The sequence below is a fragment of the Tenrec ecaudatus genome, chromosome 1 (assembly GCF_050624435.1).
Source record: "Tenrec ecaudatus isolate mTenEca1 chromosome 1, mTenEca1.hap1, whole genome shotgun sequence".
NCBI lineage: Eukaryota > Metazoa > Chordata > Mammalia > Afrosoricida > Tenrecidae > Tenrec > Tenrec ecaudatus.
Window position 1 is genome coordinate 84,609,081 of NC_134530.1, and position 22,095 is coordinate 84,631,175.

Here is a 22,095-nt window from a genome sequence, read left to right on the forward strand (position 1 = left end):
GCTATGTCATGGCTCTTCTTTAGGGTACACCCCTAGCAGAGGTATTGCTGACTCATACAGAATGTCTATTCCCGGTTGTTTGAGGTAGCGCTTTTATCATTTTGTCCATGGTTGTACTTCACTGCTTCAGTTTCAGCAAGCATGGTTATGTCATCTCTATATTGCAGGGTGTTAATGAGTCTTCCTCCAATCCTGATACCATGTTCTTCTTCATACAGTCCAGTTTCTTGTATAATTTTCTCAGTATAAAAATTATATTCCATATTATATTTCACAATAAATATGAAAGCACAGAACCTTTGCACACATCTTTTCTACTTTTAAATCACGCAGCAGCCCTTTCTGCTGTTTGGATGACTACCTTCTTGGTCTATGTAAGGTGCGACATGAGCATAATTAAGGGTTCTTCATGATTTGTTATGATCCACATATTTGAATGCCTATGCATAACCAGTAAACAAAGGTAAGCCTTTTCCAAGTCTCTCTGCCTTCAGTTAAGATTTGGCTGACATCAGCACTGATATCCTTCGTTCCGCATCCTCTTCTGAATCCAGCTTGAAATTCTGGCAGCTCCTGACAGAAAGACTTACTTAAACCACTTTTGAATTTCCATTTGCTACTTTTCTGTGGGTAGAGGCCAGGGATACTATTAAACTCCCTAAAATCCAAAGGGCAGCCCCTCAAAACAAGTACTTATCCAGTCCAAAATACCTATAATGTGAAGACTGAGAAAATCTGCTTTAAAAGTATGATTGAATCCTTACAAGGGTTAAATACTCAAAGCGTTAACTTTTGAGGACCCAGTATCATTGTCCCAAGTTTACAGAGGTACAGTAAGCCGTCCAACCTCTGTAAACTGTAGCTCCGATGGAGCCCACGTTAAGCCAGGTTGGCTGCAAAAACAAATCCACTGACATTCATCTACCGTATATACTCATGTAGAAGCCGAGTTTTTCAGCACATTTTTATGCGGATTTTGTGATAAAATTGGGTGCCTCGGCTGATATTCAGGTCAGCTTATACTCAAGTGTATACAGTGTGTTTAAGAAAGAGATATCAAAAAAGCATCTCAGCACAGTTCAACTCAAGGCCCTCAGTCCGCTGCAGTCCATCAGCCCTTGTCAGATCAGGTAGCCCAGGCCACAACACAGGATGCAGTGGCAGAGCCGCAGGCCAGGGAGGCAGTAGCTCCAAAGTTAGTAGAAACAGGGTCAGTTCAGTGGCAGAGTCCCAGCAAGTAAGGAGCAAACGGGGAGAGGAAAGGGAGGTTCCCAATTCTCCTGGTCAAAAGAGGGCCACAGCCCCAAGAAGGCATCATTAAGCTATGACCTACTGACAGGTGGGATTCCACCCCTGCACTTCCACACACATCCAAGCTGACATCATCTCACTGCATGGTGCCCAGACTGAAACACAGGCCCTGCTGATCCGAATCTGCATCCTTCACTATTGCACAATGTGCAGATGTTACACACTCCATAATTATTAGCTACTAAATGCAAGCTATGTTGAGAGCTCTTAATCTTAGCAGTTAAGTGTTCTACAAGGTTGCTCCAATGTCCCCGTGTCTGTCAGACTGCAAAGCTGACCATCCCCAGGGTGAAGGCAGGGCCTCTGCAAACGACTGGCAGCAGTTCCCTCCACCGTGGCTGCACAAACAGCAGCCCTTTCTGCCCTCCCATCACAATGAGCAAGGCTTTCTAGGCAGAAAAGCAGCTTCTTGTCAGCAACATCTTGAGGGGACTGGAGCTTTAATTTGGGGGGAGGAGGGAAGGAATTTAAAACACAAGTAATCCCTACTTAATTTTCAGGTTATTGGTAAACTGAACAGTTACACTGAAGTGGCAGAATCGAACGAACACTTGAAGCAGGGAAAAGAAAGCAATCTGCTGGTAGGTATGAGAAAGACTGTCGACTCCTGCGACTTCTCCACAGCTAGTGGCAGAGACGGAGCACGGAGCGCGCTACGCCACAGGCGGACACAAACCTGCGGCACGCTGTCGAAGCACTTACCTGCTGATGGCAGACTGCTAGCTCGGACCCACTAGCCACACCAAACTCAGGAACCACCCAAGGGAGCAGGTTTATTTATAACCTGAGCAGTAATTCTTTTGTTTTCCCTTTAAGAATCTTTAGTATCAATGAAACCAAATGATATGATAACCCTGAACCAAAGACTTATTCAATATCGAAAGCAATCTATCTAAGAGAATGTTGTACATTAGATTTAAACAGCACCCAGATGGCAGTAGGACGGGTGCTCCACAAAACATTAAATAGAGGACAGATTGTTCCTAAATAACCAAACCTCCCAGGACAGGGGGGACTATCTGAAGAGAGATATAAAATAATGAATCAGTCAGCAACATAGTGATCAAAACTGCAAGACCTACTTTCAATAGTGCCATCTCCTGAACAAAACGAGAGACTCCAGGGATTCTATGAACTGATCATCATTATACATATAGCGTACATACTCATGTATAAGCTGAGTTTTTCAGCACATTTTTATGCAGGTTTTGTGCTAACATTAGGTGCCTTGGCTGAAATCCAGGTCAGCTTATACTCAAGTATACACAGTACCATACAGACACAGGCACTGTGACGATTAAATTGTTTTTCAACACACCCTTGTGTGGAGGAAGGGGTGGAGCCCAACCTATCAATCAGGTCACAACCTCATGATGCCTCCTTCCCAGAGGGCCTGTGGTGTGCCGAGTGGTAAGGCAGGTTTCAGGCAACTCTGGACCCGTCATGGCTATAACAGTCCCATAAAATAGAAACATTTTCGAGAGGGAAGATTCATTCCAATGACTCTACACCACAGTCCCTCTGGGAAGGAGAAGAGCAAGCAGGAAGTTGCGGTGACAGACGAAACAGGAAGGGGCAGAGATTGGGTTTTCTGCCTGGTAAGAATGAACTATGTCCCCCAAAATGTACTGAGTAAAAGTTACAAGCCCTTCTAATCCATTCATATCTATTTTTTAAAACAGTTTTATTGGGACATAATCCATATGTAATTCAATATATCCATTAAGTCTTAATTTGAATAGTCATATGTAGAAATATCCCTAATAAGAAGAAAACAAAAATTAGAAACCATAAGACACTGAAACTTAGTGCCAATAGCTCACAATAAAAGGTGACTACATTCTAACACTGTTTCCCACTTACCTCCTGCAATTTGGATTGTACCCACTGGCCCAGAAGCGCCAAACTATCTCGAGGACAAATGGCCCAAATCATGGTAAGAAAAATCATTCCGAGGAAATCCAACAAATGAGCCAAGCTAGCCTTTTCTGCCTGAGAATTAAAAAAATAATAATGAAAATCAGTTTAACATATTTACACAGTTTACTCTTATAGTTTTTAGTTCATAAAATATAATCCCAATAATTACACATGTTTAACTGAGGTTTTTCAACTAGGATTGCAAGTTCTCTTTTCCTTAATATGTCATACTTTCCCGGTCGGTTTTCTCTTATCTTGCATACGTACTTAAATGCATTAAATGTATACTAATTATTTCATGTTTAAAAACAAAACAAAGGGCTCCTCGAGGAAGGAACTTTGCACATAGCTTCCAAACACTGTCAGTTACCGAAGGCCTAATAAATGGCAGCAGAACATTGCCAGAGTCAGTGCCAAACAGTGGGGCTCTTGGGCCCACGGGCACTCAACCTGTGCTGAGGGGCTGAGTTCTGGGAGTGGAGTCACTATGCTGACATGCATAAGGGAAAGCCTGTGCCAGGGGGCCTCTGGCAGCTTCTCTTGCTGATGGGGCACAACGCAAAGTGAGGAGAAACCGCTGGCAACATCTGCGAGTGACCAGAACTTGGAATGTGCGAAGTATGAGTCTAGGAACATTGCAAGTAGTCAAAAATGAAATGGAACCTATAAAGATCTGTTCCAGGCATTAGACAGTTGAAACGGACTGACTGGTCTGAAAATACATTAATTACTAGGCCCGCATGATGCAACCAAGAGGAATGGCATGGCATTCACTGTCAGAGAGGACACTGCAAAATTAGCCAGGGAGTGAACGCTTTCTGTGATAGCATGACATCTATCCACCTTCAGGGAAATCTAATCAATACATCTACTATCCAAATTTATGCATCACCACAAGAGCTAGTGATGAAGAAATTAAAGAACTCTACCAAGGACAGAAGCTGACAAACCTGCAATCAAGCTGCATGGATACCTAATAGTGAATGGAATGCAAAAGTTGAAGACAGAGGAAGGAACAGTAATTGGGTAATATGGGCCTGATGACAGAAACAAAGCTGGAGCTCGAACAAGAGAATTTTGTAAACCAAAGATGGTTCATAGCAAACATGGTTTTAAAAAAACACAAAAGGTGAATTTTCCAGAGAGGATACATAGAAATCAAACTGATGCTGGAAAAGCGAAAAACATCAGCAGCTAAAACCAAGTCATGGACTGACTGTGGAACAGATCATCAATTGCTCATAGGAAAGTTCAGGATAAAGCTGAAGAAAATGCAAACAAGTCCACTGGAGCCAAAAGGCAACCTTGAGTCTTTCTATCCCACCTGAATTCTGAGACCGACCATCTCAAGAACAGATGTAATGCACTGAACGCTAAAGACAGAGATCTGATGCGCTGCGGGAGGACACGACGGCAGCATTCAGAAAGAAAGCAAGAGGTCATTAAAAGGACAAGAAGGAAAGAGAGAAAAGATCAAAGCAGGTATCACAAAAACTTGTAGGGCAGCTCATGAGATGACAAAGCCAAGTATCATAATGAAATGTGCTAAGACTTAGAATGAGAAAACCAAAAAGGAAGAACACACTCAACGTATCTGAAACTGAGAGAACTCAAGAAAAAATGTAAAGCCTTGAGTTGCAATACTGAGAAATTCTATGGGAGAGGGAGTGGGAAAAAAGAGAACTCCTAGAGTAGAAAGAAAATGTTTGGGAAATGTTGATGGCAACATATGTACAAGTGTGCTTAATACAGTTGAATAATGGATTGTCATATGATTTGTAAGAGGCCCCCAATAAAAGGATTAAAAATTAAATTATATATATATATATGATGCATAAAGTTTCAAAAATGATGGAGAGAAAATGTAAGAATCACTAGTGGCTATTTCACCATGTTTCGACAAGCTGATGAAGTATTGGAAGTGCTCACTCATCGATGACAGGAAATTTAGAAGACAGCTTCTTGGCCAACTGACTAGAAGAGGTGCATACTTGGAGGACTAAGGTGTGCCTGACCCGGGCTGTGGGATTTTCAATTGCCTCCTAAGCATGTGAAAGGTGGGCATTGAAGAAAACAAAAGAAGCATGGCTGCATTGGAATTGTGGTGCAGGAGGAGAACTGTGATTGTACCCTCAACTACTAAAAAGACCAACTGATGGGTCTGGGAAGAAGTATGGCCTGAGTGCTCCTTGGAGCAACATGGGAGACTTTGTCTTACACACTTGGGACATGATAATCAGGAGAGGCCAGTCCCCGGAGAAAGACATCATGTTTGGGAAATGAGAGAGTCAGGGGAAAAGAGGAAGGCCCTCCAGGCGATGGCTGACACCAGGTGGGCAGCAATGGGCTCAAGCATAGGAACAGTTGTGAGGATGGCACTTCAGTTATGCATAAGGTCACTATGGATCAGAACCAACTCAATGGCACCACCAACAACAGCAATTTAATTAAAATTCTCTAAGCTACCTATTAGGACTCAGAAACAACGACAGCTTTAGTACTCTATCCAAAAAAAATCAAACCCATACAATGGAGTCAATTTCTGACTCACAGGAACCCCGGAAGGCAGAGAAGAACTGAGCCCTAGGGATCCAAGAAGGTGACGCTGTATGGAAACAGAAACCTTCTCTCTCCCTCCGCAGCCGGGGGGGGTTTGCTCTGCCAACTGTGTCATTGGCAACCCAATGAGTACCGCAATACAACCCGGCTCCTGTAGTACCCTATGGTTTCTTCCACAATGAAATGTAACAATACTCTGCAACAATTACAATTATCTCTATTTTATAGATAATGAAACTGAGATGGCCAGAGTTAAGAGCTGCCCACGTTCACACAGTTCTTAGGGAAAGGTCCAGGAATCAATTTAAGCAGTCTGGTTGCTCACATAGCTGCGACATAAGTATGGGTATATGTGTATTAAACTCATACTTCTGGGTAAAACCTAAGTGTCACCTAACCTATGAAGTACTTAAAACATGAAACTATTGCCAGATTCCATGTATGCTTCTATTCATAAAAAAAAAAAAAATTAGGCCAGAGGAGTGGGGAGAAATGAGGAGCTGATATTAAGGGCTCAAGTGGAAAGAAAAGGTTTTGAGCATGATGATGGCAACATATATACAAATGTGCTTGACCCAATGGATAGATGGATGGATTGTGATAAGAGCTGTAAAAGACCCCAATAAAATTATTTTTAAAAAGAAGATAAAAAATTAGGCCATTTTAAATATATCTTTTAACATTAGTTATTCAATAAACGGAGTATGAATCATTTATGCACGTCTACAACTCTGATCATCCACACCAGAGAATCGGGACCTGAAAATTTTTATATTTACCAGCCAAAGAGCTTTTATTTAAAATAATTACGAGGGCAACAAATGTACAAATGTGCTTGACATAATGAATGGATGATGGATTGTGGTAAGAGTTGTATGAGCCCCCCAAAAAAATGATTTAAATAAATAAATAAAATGATCATTTCGAGCCGTAATATTCAAATACAGCTTTATAATTCATTGAACTGTTCACTGTTTATCATGCAGTTGATTCGTGGATTCTAAAGTAATGCTGACACTAATATAGTAGTTATTAGCAGAGTGAAGGAAGTTTAAAACTCTAGAATACTTTAAAAAATATAATCTGCTCAAGGGCTGGATGGGAAGTAAATGTCTAGAAAAGAATGATGGAATGTATGCATGAATATATGCACGAATCCATACAATGGATGTGTGGATTGTAACAAGAGTTGTAAGAACCCCCAATAAAACGAGTATAAATAAATAAAGCATATTTCATTTTCCTCTTAGAACTGTTTCTCATGAAAAACAATTTTAGAACTATTTTAGCATAAATATGAAATTAAAACAATAAAGTTGTTAAAGCATAACAGATTTTTTTACTGTTACAGAATATAATTTTTATTACAGAATTTTAGAAATTAGAAATGCAAACCAAATGTGTGTATTTGTGGGATAGAGAAAACAACATACAAGACAAAATAAGGCCTTAGACAAAATGACATGGATTGCTATTTTCTATTTTTCAGGCTGCAGGTAAAGTGCTGAGCCGCTAATGGAAGGACCACAATTGGATCCTCAGAAGAAAGGGGAGGGGTCTGCTCGCATCAAGAATCACGGTCCTGGGAACCCGATGGGGCGGTTCTGCCTCCCAGGGTTACTTCAACGGGTCCGAGTGAACCGGCAGCAGTAAGGCAGGCAGTGTATTTGCTCTTTTGGGTTTTTTTTTTTATTTATTTCTGATCAAATTGTAGATCTCATACTGATTCAATGGCAACAACATGCTGTATATGAGGTGTGGAACTAGACTCCAGGAAGACAAATGCCCAGAGCAGTAACAACTTGTAAAGGCAAAATTTGGCTGAAATAAATTGATTTTGCAATTATGAGGCCATTTCTTGGAAGTGCTTACAGTACCTATAACAATGTCTCAACTATTTAGCTCTGTTCTTGGGTATATTTAAGAGAAGAATATTTTAAATTTACTTAAAGTCGAGAAATAAAGGGAATAATGACTGGGTGCTCCAGAAAAGCACAGCGTTGGCCCCTCATCATATGCCTTCTCCAAGAAGGGATCATTTGACATGGCTTGTAAGAGGGATTATTAGCACCACCGTTTCCATTTACAGTTAGCGTCATTTCTATTTCTGATTTAGTATTTTACAATCTCGTCATTATTTGCCTTCGTGCTTTCAGTTTAAAATAATAGACCTCTTTCCGATTACGCAGACCGAAGAACCATTCATATTTTTAATGACTACCAATGAAAATAATCTAAGTCAGAAAAGTAATTGTAAGGAAGTGGTGTTACTACTTAAATGAGTAAATCAATTTTCTTGCTAAACAAATCCATGTTGCTATCCTGGACCCCAACCAAGTCAAACAGACGTGTACTTCATCGGAGCCAAACATCAAAATGTCGTCAAGAAAAGCCTGCCAACAATCATGCAGATGTGATAAAGCAAGCAGGACAGCAGTAAAGCTCAAATTCTACTTCTATGTCGCATTGGTCATACTATTTCAAGTCACTTTTCAATATGTCATTTTTCTCATGTATAAAATACGGATGGTAAAAGTATACAGAGAGGGCACGTAGTAAAGGTTCGGTAAAGTGTAAGATGGGCAGGCATCATTACTGTAACTATGCAACTATTACATGTGACGCAGCAGTCCAGCCATTTTCAAAGATGCTCCAAGCTACCCTTGGAGAATGAGGACAAAGGCAGGAAAAGTACTGTTTTACTCCCTAAAATAGTAATATGGCTTTCTCACACTTAATGACTAGATTCTAAGTATGTTAGTAATCACGGGAAATTCTGAATTCAATGTAAAATAATTAGAGGCTCAGAATGACTTCTTAGCAAGAGGCAAGTGATAAAAATAGTGTTTAAGACAAATATACTAATATTCAACATCAAAGAGAAAAGACCATAAAAATGCTAAAGAGGGGGGAGGGGGAGGGATAAAAGAGGGAGGTGGGGGGAAGAGGACCTGATGCAAAGGGCTTAAGTGGAGAGCGAATGCTTTGAGAATGATTGGGGCAGGGAATGTACGGATGTGCTTTATACAATTGATGTATGTATATGTATGGATTGTGTTAAGAGTTGTGTGAGTCCCTAATAAAATGCAAAAAAAGAAAAAAAAGAAAATTATGTATGAGGACAATGAATGTACAGATATGCTATACACAACTGATGTATGTATGCACTGTGATAACCATTGTATGAGCCCCTAATAAAATGTTTAAAAAGAAAAAACATGCTAAAGAATGCCAGTCACACTATATTAGGTAACAGAATAAGGCAATTTCTAAGAAGTGTACTAGTTCGATTGAAAGAAATCTGAACAGACTCAGCTCTTAAAAAAAAAAGTTTGCTAACTTCCAAATATTATTTCAACAACTAAGCCTTTATTTCGGATACTTACTGCATGGCCAAGTACTGCATGAGCTACTTCATGGCCCAGAAGGAAGGAAAGTTGGTGAATATCAGTTACACTATTCAAAAGTCCAGTGAAAATAAACATTTGTCCGTTCTGCACCATAAAGAAATAAAGTAGGCAATTAGAACACCATAAAGAATAAAGGGTAGTAAGAATAACAATAAACTTAGTTGGCACGCAGTTACTTACTGGAAGCACGAAAGCATTTATATCTGGAGAAGCGACCACATGAATAACCCAGTTAATCTCAGAGATGCCCGGGATATCTTGATTGCATTCAACTAGATGGTCGACCACTTCTTTAACGGCCAGGTACCTTGCATCTTTGTCAGTTAGCATGTCATCTTTAAATTCTTGCAGCCACTGAAAGAGTAGGCAGAAAAGCAGTCATTATTTGAAAAAGCACTTTAGCTCTAAGAAATTGTTTATGTTACTTTACTTCAGGAAGAGTTATGTGGCTGCTTAACAATGAATGTTTTAATTTTTAATTATGTAAAACTCTGCATATATTACTCAAACATCTCAAGTTTGAATTATTCAGACAAAGGCAATGTGGTGGTTTCTCACAAATGGAATAAATTTAGATAATTAAGATTTTTCAAATAGGCTGGTCGAGATAAATACTTAATTCATCTTTTCCATTAACCTAACAACAAATAAAATGCTTAAATACTGTTTCTGAGAAGAAAAACACCTTACAATTAATACAACTAAACATTTAGAAAGGACATTTCATTAATTTTATAGCGATTTCTTCACATAAATTGAAACAACTGAAATTTCAGTAACGTATGACCCTTTTATGTTTTCTACTCGATGCTGATTAAGAATAACTAACCATCACACGAAGAAGCTTTTTCTCATGCGAGAGTGATCCTTTCTAGCTGAGAAAGTTAAGGATGTTCTGAAAATATTACTTTAATTTCAAATATATATATAATTTATTTCACACATGAATTACCAAGCTTGTAATCCTCTTCCTTGACATGTAATAAAAAAATACATGATTTTGTAGGGTATGCATTTGAAATATAGGGAGTCCCAGGCTACAAACATCCCACTTACTATGTACAAACTGTAGTTAAGAACCAGTCTCTGTAAAGCCTGTTACGTTCAAATTCTAGACCCATACGGTGATTCATAATGAAGAACTGATGCTACTTTGCGACATGCATGAAACCATTATTATTACATCGCTAGACGGAAGGTGTCTTAGTATCTCCGGAAGTGGTCCTTAATGGTTGCTATGCATACCACGGTACACACTATATACTATAAACCATTAGATCTGAATGGTTATGTAGTTGTTCCTACTAAACGTACAGACTCAACTTAAAGACAGACTTGGGAACAAAACCGTTCCCTATAATCCAGGGATTTCTTGTAGGTTTTGTATCAATTAACATTTTAAAAATGTAGTCCACCAATTTTAAATTACCTCAATTAAAAACTACTCTGAATCTTTTTTTTTTAAGACAAGGCTATATATAATTAAGACAAAAGGCAAAAAAAATAGCCATCGAATGTGCAACAGAACAGCAAGGGGAGCAGAGCAAGGAAGTTCCGAGGGAGTACCAAAAATAGATTTTGGGGCCAGAGCATGGCACCCCATCAGACTCGACTGGAAAATACTCCTAAAGGTCAACAAACCTTGAACTACTTACAGGCCTTTCTTTCTTTCTTTCTTTCTTTTCTTTCTGTCTTTCTTTTTGTCAAAAAAGAACCATCAAGTTGAATCCAACTCATAGCAAACCGAGGACCTCCACAGTTTCCGAGACTCTAAGTCTTTATAGGAACAGACAGCCTCATCTTTCCCTCAAGGAGCAGCTGGTGGGTATGAACCACCAACCTTAAGTTTGACAGCCAATTGCCTAATCCATCGTGCCAACAGGGCTTCTTATATATAATCCAAACAATAAAGAATATCCCTATAAAAGCATGCATTTGACTTCTCATATCAAATTTTATACATTTGTAATTTGAAAAAGAAAAGCGTCTTAAATGCATACTAGGCATTTATGTGTGTGCACACGTACGTGCACACACTTTAAGCACTTTAGGAATATGAATGGTAGAAGATACATGAATTTAACGTCAGGTCTACTTCAATCTTCCCAAAATACTTTCCTGTAACTTGCCTCTGGCTAAATCATATACTAATAAATGCTTCAAATCCCTGCATTTTACACTGCTCTGGAACAGACTACTCTGAATCTGCACGAAAAGCAAACTGTTTAGTGAAAAATCAGTTATTTTCTTTAATGGTAGATTTTCATTTGGAATTAAAATATGTATTTAATCATATCAAAACTGTCAAGAGAAACATTAGATGCCAATTCAACAAACATTAACTGAACACATATTATGTATGTGCAATGTACTGAGGTGCCAGCTGGCTTCTAGCTGTGGAACTGAGGTGGTCTGTGTGTTGCTGTGATGCTGGAATCTATGTCACTGGTCTTTCAAATTCCAGCGGAGTCGTCCATGGTGCACACCGTGAAGACTAGGAGCAGACTAGGGGAACAGAGACAGGTGGGCCACTTCTGAGGAATCAGTCCATGAAGACCTTAGGAGCAGCAGCAAAACACAGATCTAATGCCAAACACTGAGCCCCTCGAGTTAGAAGGTATCAAAACAGGGCAGGGAAGAGCTGCCTCTACAACATAGTGGGCCTTAGGGCCTTTATTGGATGAAGCAAAGCACTGGAGACAGAATGATGATCTCAGGTCTCGAAAAACTTGCTCCTGGCGCAAAATGCTTAACTTCCAGTTATACTGTCCAAAGAATTCAGGTTTTTCATTCCAAATTTATGACCTCTTCCCTGGGAGAGGGACAGCAGAGAAGGGGGGAAGGGAGACTCCGGATAGGGCAAGATATGACAAAATAACGAGGTATAAATTACCAAGGGCACATGAGGGAGGGGGGAAAGGGGAGGGAGGGGAAAAAAAAAAGAGGACCTGATGCAATGGGCTTAAGTGGAGAGCAAATGCCTTGAGAATGATTGGGGCAGGGAATGTATGGATGTGCTTTATACAATTGATGTATGTATATGTATGGATTGTGGTAAGAGTTGTGTGAGTCCCTAATAAAATGTAAAAGAAGAAAAGAGAAAAAAATGATTAGGGCAAAGACTGTACAGATGTGCTTTATAAAATTGATGTATGTATATATATGAACTGTGAAAAGAATTGTATGAGCCCCAATAAATTGTTAAAATTTTTTTTAAAAAAAGCAAAAATGTACCAAAATTTGTATTAGGGGAGAAAAAGGATCTGATATAAAAATTCAAACTACAGATCATTTTCTTTTCTAATCTAATAAGCATGCATTAGGTGCAGTCTTGTAACCGTGGTGGCCCAGTAGATTTAGGGTCAGGCTGGTAACAGCTCTGCTGCAAGGGAAACCGATGGGGCGGTCTGCTTCCACTATGACGCACAGCCTGGAGAACTCTCCGGAGCAGTTCTACTCTGTCCCCTAGTTGCCAAAAGGCGGGATCGCCATGATACCAGCAAGGAGATGTGCACATGGAACAGTTGGGTGGCGCAGCTACTCAATGTCAATGAAAAGACTGGCGATCCGAGTTTACTCAGAGGCACTAGAGGAAGGCCTGGTGCTCTTTCTGGAAAAGCAGCCACTGATAATCCTATGTAGCTGCGTATACACTATGGCACATACACCAAAGGAAAGAAAAACAAACTCACTGCCATCAAGTTCACTCTGACTCTGATGAACAAGCGGCCATCTAGCTCAGAAGCAAAAAAGCCCACATGGAAGAAGCACACCGGCCAGTGCGATCACGAGGTGCCAAGGGACCAGGTATAAGGCATCATGCAAAAAAAAACAACAACGATATAAGTGTGTGTATGTATGTGCATATATGTGTATATGTATATGTATATATATACCATATTAAATGAAGGAGGAAGTGCAGAGTGGAGACCCAAGGCCCAAGTGTCGGCCAATGGAGATCCCCTCATAGAGGCGTTTAGGAGAGGAGATGGGTTAATTAGGGTGCGAGGTAGTACCGATGAAGAACACAGCTTTCCCCCAGATCCTGGATGCTTCCTCCCCCCAACTACCATGATCCGAATTCTACCTTGCAGGCCTGGATAGGACAGAGGCTGTACACTGGTACATAGGAGGGCTGGAGATACAGGGAATCCAGGGTGGATGATACCTTCAGGACGAAGGGTGTGAGGGACGATGCTGGGAGAGTGGAGGGTAAGTGGGTTGGAAAGGGGGAACTGATTACAAGGATCCACATGTGACCTCTTCCCTGGGAGAGGGACAGCAGAGAAGGGGGGAAGGGAGACTCCGGATAGGGCAAGATATGACAAAATAACGAGGTATAAATTACCAAGGGCACATGAGGGAGGGGGGAAAGGGGAGGGAGGGGAAAAAAAAAAAGAGGACCTGATGCAATGGGCTTAAGTGGAGAGCAAATGCCTTGAGAATGATTGGGGCAGGGAATGTATGGATGTGCTTTATACAATTGATGTATGTATATGTATGGATGGTGATAAGAGTTGTATGAGTCCCTAATAAAATGTAAAAAAAGAAAAGAGGAGAAAAAAATGATTGGGGCAAAGACTGTACAGATGTGCTTTATACAATTGATGTATGTATATGTATGAACTGTGATAAGAATTGTATGAGCCCCTAATAAATTATTAAAATTAAATAAAAAAATAAAAAAAAGAAAACAAACAAACAAAAAAAAGTTCATTCTGACTCATAGCAACCTTACAGAACAGAAAAGAGCTGCTGATGTGGATTTCCAAGGGTGTAAATCTTTATGGGAGTAGAAAGTCTCCTCTTTCTCCCACTGATAAACTAGACATGGTTCCTGCCTTCATGAAGCTTAGTCTAAGAGAGGAGATAGACCATAACTTAATTGTTATGTTAAGTTCACAATTAAGAACTTTGATGGTAAAACACAAACGTGAAACAATAAATTGACCTAACTCGAGTATGGTCAAGAAATGGGCACACCTGCAGATGATCTGAATAATAATTACATCTGTATGAAAGACAAGTCCAGGAGAGGCAAAATATGATCTTGAGGATATCCCACCCAAATTTGGAAAATAGATGAAGAGATTTGATACATCTACCAACAACAACAAAAGACCTGATGGCCTGTGGGCAGAGATCAAGAACATTATTCATGTAGAAAACATAAATTCATTCAAATGGCAGGAGAGAAAGATATGATCAAAGTGTATGTTAGAAGAGACTCTGAAACTTGCTCTTAATCACAGAGTAGCTAAGGCACATGGATGAAATGATAAGTCAAAGAGCTGTACAGAAAATTTCAAAGGGCAATTCAAGAAGACAAAGTAAAATATTATGATGAAATGTGAAAAAAAAACCTAATTAGAAAACCAGAAAGGAGGAACATGTTTAGCATATCTTAAACTGAAACAACTCAGAAAAAAAACTCAAGCCTGAGTTGCTATACGGAAAAATTCTAAGGGCAAAATATTGAATGATGCAGGAAGCTTCAAAAGACGATGGAAAGAAGATGCAGTCACTGTATCAAAAAGAACTAGTCAACATCCCACTGTTTCAGGAGGCAGCATATGAACAAGAACCAATGCTGAAGGAACAAGTTCACGCTGCACTCAAAGCATCTGCCAGAAATCAGGCTCCAGAAAATGATGAAATAACAATTGAAATGTTTCAACAAACTGATGAAGCACTGGAAGCACTTATTTGTCTATGCCACGAAATTCGGAAGACAGCTCCTTGTCCAATTGACTGGAAGAGATCCATATTGGTACCTGCCCCCCAAAAAGATGGCCCAACAGAATGTACAGATTATAGCACAATATCCTTGATATCACATGCAAGTAACATGCTGCTGAAGATCATCCAGATTCAGAAGAGGAGGTGGAACAAAGGATCTCATTGCTGATGTCAGATGCATCTTGCCTCAAATGAGGATGTTTACTGTTGTTTCACTGACTACACAAAGCAATGTAAGCAGTAAGAATATTAAATGTGAAAGGTCCCATGCCTGTTGGGGAGAAAAAGGCTGGAGACTAAAATTTAAAAAAATCAATCCATCTCTCATACTCAAGAAACTATCCTGTATTGAATTTTACATTAAGCAGGCTAATTAAAAACAATTCTTACTACTTACTGATTCATATTCCAGTTCTGATAAAAGTCTGAAATGTTCTTTCCCCAGTAATAGCAGCTTGCTCCTTCCTGTGATTGGACTCACTTCCAGGTGAGTAAAATAAAACACTACGAAGAGCAATCCAAAACTACTCAAACCAAGGAGTAACTTCCATTTATTCTTCCTTAAACTTTCTTTCAATAGCTCCTTCTTGTTAGGGGGAAGGGCCTTCCACCATTTTCGTATGCCCCTGGAGTGAAAAATAAAAGTCAAAGTTCTGAAAGTCGTAGCAGGCACACATCACCAAAACTCAAAGGCTTAGGCTAGAATTGGTCAGCAAACATCCTGTGTCTTTCTCTGTGAGAGATGGCCTTTGAATCCATGGGAGTCTTAGCTAAACGATGAAACATAGAGCATCTGTGCAGAGTTGTGGTTAAAAATCCTACTGCTTATTTGAATCTTCTTCTTTAACCATCTTAAAAGGCGAACGCTCGACTATGAGGAGCTACTTCAAGCGACGGCAACTCCACTGGTTAACATCTGTGGACTGCTTACTGCAATTGTGCACCTGCCGGCTCATTAATCCTCCTAGCACTGGGCCTACTAAAAACAGGGAAATGAGAGAGCGAGATGAAGCACATCTGCCTAAGGTCACACAAGAAAAACCAGCCATCGTATTCTAGGGTTGGATACTTACCTTTACTTACTCAGTGGGGATGAAGTCCCCAAATAAGCATCGGAGGGGGTTACAATAAGCCTGTGCCTTTAACAACTCTCCTTCCCAGCACTCATCAGACTGCTGGCCCAGCCCACCATGGCTTCCCCACGACTGGGGAAACTACCTCAGCACTGATTTTAGAAACAAACACGGTCATTAGCAGAAACACCACCAACTTCTCTGGAACCTGAACAGGGAGAAGTGACAAGATCAAGAGCGCCGCACACCAGGACATGGAGGGGTTTTGCCTCTTAAAGTAGCTTCCTTCCTTCTGCTGGTGACGCTCTAGAAATGCCTCTGGACACTGGAGTGACACAACCATCAGGTATACTTTACTTTCAACTTTAAAACTTGACATGATTTGTTAGCATTTATTTTAAAGGAATAAAGAGCATAGTCTAAAAGGGAATTTTAGAAGACTTGCAATATTAAGATATGGGGGCGAAAGAACCCTAGTGGCACAGTGGTTAAGCACTAGGTTGCTAACTGAAAGGTCGTCAGTTCAAACCACCAGGCTGTCTCATGATAAAGAGCCTATCAGAAACCAGAACGGGCAGTTGTACCACCCCTGATGGAGCTATATATTTTCTGGGAACCAACCCTGATGGTATAAAGACAACCACAGTAAATTACAGCGTAGAAGTTCTTGGGTTTTGTTAAGAACCAAAGTGGACTGGCTGGTATGGGAGTAAAATAGGTCTTGATGGTCAACAAACAGATAATATTACTTTTCCTCGACTCGTCAAGGATCAAATAAGAGAACAAAGGATTAATTGTACGGGGGATAGGAATTAAGTTAATTCTTAAGTTCTACTTTGCTATCACAGCATTAATTATTAAAAGAGCAAACCAGAAAGAAACAACAAAGATTTCATGGAAATGGAACAGAAAATAAACTTCAATGGTCAGAGTCAACCTGACTCAGAATAAGGAGCAAGCCTGATCTTACACAAGCACCACAGAACCTCGATGTCATGAGCACTGCCTCCAATTCTAAACTCCAAAGGGCTGTCTGTACATGACTTTCTTCTACATGCATTATACTCAACATTTCTGATTGTTCTTAAAATCAGAAATAGAAGATGCATGTTTAAAATATTAAATACATAATAATTTAAAGATAAAGTACTATACGCAGTAAATATTTTCAAGATTATTATTTCAGACATAACAAAACTGGAGAGAGCCAACCATTCAGAACTCTAATTTTGAGCTCAATGTTTCAGCAAAAGGGAGGGGAAGGACTAACAAGTTTTCTTTAAAAGTACAGTAGCTTTCCAGATCTGTGAGAAATTGCAAATGTTTATGTATTTACTTTTAATAGATCTTACCTGCCCACAATGATTGCAAGTAGTTTCTGCACCGGCTTAAGGATGCTCAACAGGAGCGGCACTGGAGCAGCTTGAAGACGTGCGGAGGTGTGAAAGCTGTCTCCGGTCCGTAGCTGTCCCGCCAAGGAAGCACTCCGCGCAGCACAGCTGCAGGGAGTCCTCCAAACTGCCTCGCCATCGGTCCTCAAGAGGCAGCCTGTTCTTCTATAAAAAGTCCTGTAGAAGTGAACGTTGCCAGGCAGAAAAGCAACCCTGCCGCACTGATGCAGTAAAAGACCCTGATACTTAGGTACTAGGAAGGCAGCGACGGTGCTATACTTTCTCCAAGTGGCCAGGGAATTAGAACTAAAGTGAACAGCGTTTCTTGTAGCAGACAGGAGTCCAGAGAGGAAGTGCATCTTCCTTTGCTTGGTTACCTAAAACATTAAAAACAAACAAACAAACATTTAAAGCCTACACTTAGCCATGGAACATACCAAAGTTGGACACATGTGCACCCTGGGCATGGAAGCTGCTCCTCCTTCCACACATCTAAGATACCTCCTCCTTCTCGTCCACCAACTTGTGGAGAAGATGGATACAGTCGCTGAACCCAGAAAGAACTCGTGAACATTCCACCACTTCAGGAGGTAACATAGGAGCTAGAATCCATGGCGCTAAAGGAAGAAGTTCAAACTGCACTGAATTGTTTGCTCATAAACAAGGCTTGGAGGACTGACAGATACCCCCTGAAACATTCCAGAAAGCTGAAGCAGCACTGGAAGCACTCACTCGTCTCCCCCAGGAAATCTGGACGACAGCTACCTGGCCAGTTGACTAGGAGAGATCCAAATCCATGCCCATTCCAAAGAAAGAACCCAACAGAATGCTCAAACTATAGAACGGTATCATTGATAGCGCGCACAGTAAAATCATACTTAATATCATCTAGCAATGGTTATGTTAGGCAGCTTAGCTTAGGGAATTGGGAAGTCCATTGACGCATGCCCAGGAGAGACAGCAAAGGACAAAGCTGGATTTTCCCGCCAGTGGGCGGAGATGGGCGTTACACCTGGAGCAGCCCACCTGGGCCAGGTGACTGCAATTCAGCCAATGAGATCGACCTGGGGGTCGTCACCAAGCCTCCCCCAGGAACCCTTAAAAAGGCAGGGACCGAGAGGGAGAGGGGTCGTGCTTGTCTTGCTTGGGAGGTCTGGTCGTCTCCGCAGGAGAGGAGAGATCCTTGCGTGTCCCGGAGCAGTCTCTGCCAGGCCGCATGGTCAAAGGAATCCTATGGGTGCCGCGTAAAACCTGATGCTTCTTTGAACTTTCATTAAATTCACTTGGATCACCAGCCCGGCTTCGGCATGAAATCTTTCTCGTGCGGAGCCAAGGACCAAGGCTGAAATCTAGCCAGGAGAGAGAGACCTTACAGTTACAGCAGCATGCTGACAGGGACCTGCCAGAAGTTCAGGCCGGATTCAAAAGAGGACGTGGAATAAGAAATACTGGTTGTCAGGTGGATCTTGGCTCAAAGCAGAGAATACCAGAAAGATGTTTACTTGTGTTTCACTGACTGTGCAAAGATCATAATAAACTGTGGATGACCTTGAGAAGAATGGGAATTCTGTAACACTACATGGTGCTCGTGAGGAACTTGAATGTGGATCAAGAGGCAGTTGGGCAAACAGAACAAGGACATACTGCATAGTTTAAAATCTGGAAAGTTCCGTGTCAGGGTTTTAGCCTCTCACCATATTGTCTACTCTATCAGATGAGCAAATCATCAGAGAAGCTGGACTTCATGAAGAAAGCGCGGCATCAAGATTGGAGGCTTATTCTGCAGTGTGTAGGATACACGCTGATGAAGACCATGGATCACGGCCTTCGGTGTGGATTGCATCTCAGTGTGAGGAAGACCAAAACCCTCACAGCCGGACCAACAGCTAACATCATGACAGAGAAAAAGTTGACGTTGTCAATGATTCTGTCTTCCTTGGCTCCGCAATCAACGCTCAAGGAAGCAGCAGTCGAGAGATTAAAAGATGAGTTCTATTAGGGAACTCTGCTGCACAGACCTCTCTAGGGTATTGAAGAGCAAGCATGTCAAGTCATCATATTCTCCATTGCAGCATATGTACGTGAAATTTGGACGCTGAATAAGGAAGACCATAGATTAAATGCATTTCAATTGTGGTGCTAGAGAAGAACATTGAAAGTACCATGGACTGCTGAAAGGACAAGCTGATCTGTATTGGAAGAAGGCCAGAGTGCTCCTTAGAGGCAAGGAGGGCATGACTCCATCTTACATACTTTGGACATATTGTCAGGAGAGACCAGGCCCTGGGGGAGGCGATCATGTCTGGTCAGGTGGAAGGGCGGTGGCAAAGAGGAAGGCCCTTGACGAGATGGGCTGGCACAGTGGCTGCATGAATGGGCTCGGGCACAGGAACAATGGTGAGGGCACAGAACCGGGCAGTGTTTCCTTCTGCTCTCCCAAGGGTCACAGGGTCGCAATGGGCTGGAGCCGACTCGATGGCACCTGAAAACAACACCCTCTTGGATGTGCTTTTCAACCAAAAGCAGGTTAGTTCCAAAGGTGAACGATTTCTTGTGTGAGAACTACACTCTTAAAAATCACCTACTGTGGAGTCGCTCAGCCTCCCCCATCCCCCGGTGAGTTTAAATGAGCCGGGGTCGGCCGGGCCTGAGCCTCAAGGATGACGGTGCTGCAGGAACCCGTCCAGGTAATGATAAGCCCGTCGCGGGGGCTTGCCTCACAGCCTCAGCCGCCGCCGGCAGCCACTCCGCAGCCTAAACAAATAATCACCTACTGTGGGGGAAGGCTAATCGCCGGTTCAGTAAGCGCAATTGTAAGGTTAAGCTATATAAAGATTATAACAAAGTAGCATGCTCACCTCAGCTCCTCTTGGTGGTACAGGGCAGGAGACAGCCAGAGAGTCTTCCATTGCTAACCAAGGCTTATTTATCTTTGGGGGACTTGACTCCAGGTAACCACACACATCACAGGAGGGGCTGTACAACAGGCAACACGGGCAATAGGAAGGGGATATACAATGGGCATAAGCGTGACAGGAAGGGGATGAGCTAGAGGTGTACGCATGACAGGAAGAGGAGGGACTGGGACAAGGGCGGACCCTAGACTATATGGCAGCCTAACCTTGGTCACCTTGAGTGGGCTTGACCTCTCTGGGTTCTGCTACAAGGAAACAGTCAACTACTATCCTTATCAGAAGGGAGTGGGTCCTACTTAGGGTAGGGCAGACTACAGTCTGATGGCTCTAGAGGGCTGATAAGCCTTAGGGAGAATAACCTCTGACCTACTTCCGTTGACCTCCAAATGCATAGGCATTTGCCATGCTTAGCGAGCAGCTGTTTGGCATATACTTAGGGGAGACGGCTTGGGAGAAATCTTTGTTTCCCACAAGCTACATGAGAACAATTGGCTAATGGTGTCTCAGAAGCACGAATGATAAGTTTGGGGTTGGGGAGTGGGGGGAGTTTAAAACTAAATTAGTGGGCATGAAATAACCACAACTGAAAGACAAGAATGTTGACACAAACTGAAGAATGTAATCAACGCCCCTGAACTCTCTATATAGAAAGCGTTGTGTCGGGTATTTTCCAGGGCTTCTGGCCGCCTCACTCCAGCTGGACCAGCGGTGGAGAATTTCCACTCCCACCCCTGATATCCTGAACCAACAGCTGTAGGTTTTACAAGCTCTATAGGTGATTCTTAGGTATAGATGCGTCTGTAAAGAATACTGTGAAAACATAGATTCTGATTAAATATATCTGGATGGAAATGAGAAGTCTCAAAAGAGTCCAAAATGAATTGGCATAAAGCCCTGACATTTCTCACTAAAAAATTTGAAAAAAATTTTAATTAGTATGTGAGTAGGATGTCATATTCTTCCTACGCTAAATGGTGTGGGAGTAACAGATTCCGTATAAAATACAGTCCCTGCCCTCGTGGAGTTGGGGAACAGAAATGAACCAAGTAAAAACATCAGGGGGTAATAAACTACAGCTCTGCATTAAGTGCTTTGTACTGTATGACATTTTTAAAAATTCACGGGAAGCAGAATGCTTCAGGAAGCCAACTATTATGTTTTATGCCACTTGAGCTGATACACTATAAAAGACCACTGCCACCAAGTCGATGCCAACTCACAGCGAGCCTACGGGACATGAGCAGATAGAGAATGACAACAAAAATTAGGAAAGACACGTGGTTCCAAAGGGGGAAGTACTTAAGGCTTAAACATTTAAAAAGCCAAACAAGCCAAAGAGCAGTAAGCAGCACATAACCCTCTTTCCTTTATTCCGCTCTAGTGACTGACTGCAGCAGAGAGGGCGGGAAAATGTCTGCCCAACCATACGCTCTGCATCCTCCCTGTAGAGGGCAGGCTAGGGATGCCATGTTTGTATCTAGTGGCCCCTGCCACTGGCCAGAGCTCAGGGTGGGTTCCATCACTGAGCAGACATTTGGCAAGAAGTACGAGGCATGGGGTCAATGAGAACACGTGCAAGTCAGCGTTGCAGCAGCACGAGGTAAAGCTCGAGGGAACCAACAGCTCTGAAAAGTGGATCTACAGTAAGACCAGCAGAACATACAAGAGAGTTAAAGGCCCCGGCAGCCAAGAAGAGAGAGACAGAGGGATAAAACCTCCCTGTCCCCGAGGCCACACGCTTCCCACGGCCAATTCCAATGCATGAGCGTCTTCATTA

General features: G+C 41.8%; 1 protein-coding gene across 5 annotated transcripts in view; it reads right to left on the reverse strand.

The window, feature by feature from the left end:
* Nucleotides 1-22,095, reverse strand: part of OMA1 (OMA1 zinc metallopeptidase) — an 82,865-nt gene that overhangs the window by 56,723 nt on the left and 4,047 nt on the right. For 3 of the 5 annotated variants that reach the window (XM_075556749.1, XM_075556757.1, XM_075556766.1), the window contains 6 exons: nucleotides 20,262-20,379; nucleotides 17,365-17,780; nucleotides 15,337-15,565; nucleotides 9,381-9,554; nucleotides 9,177-9,284; nucleotides 3,175-3,303 (listed from right to left, as the gene is read on the reverse strand). In XM_075556749.1, coding sequence (XP_075412864.1) covers nucleotides 3,175-3,303; nucleotides 9,177-9,284; nucleotides 9,381-9,554; nucleotides 15,337-15,565; nucleotides 17,365-17,780; nucleotides 20,262-20,312 — 1,107 coding nt within the window. In that variant the 5' untranslated portion in view covers nucleotides 20,313-20,379. The remainder of the gene's footprint in view (nucleotides 1-3,174; nucleotides 3,304-9,176; nucleotides 9,285-9,380; nucleotides 9,555-15,336; nucleotides 15,566-17,364; nucleotides 17,781-20,261; nucleotides 20,380-22,095) is intronic. The other 2 variants (XM_075556785.1, XM_075556775.1) reach the window with 1 other exon arrangement.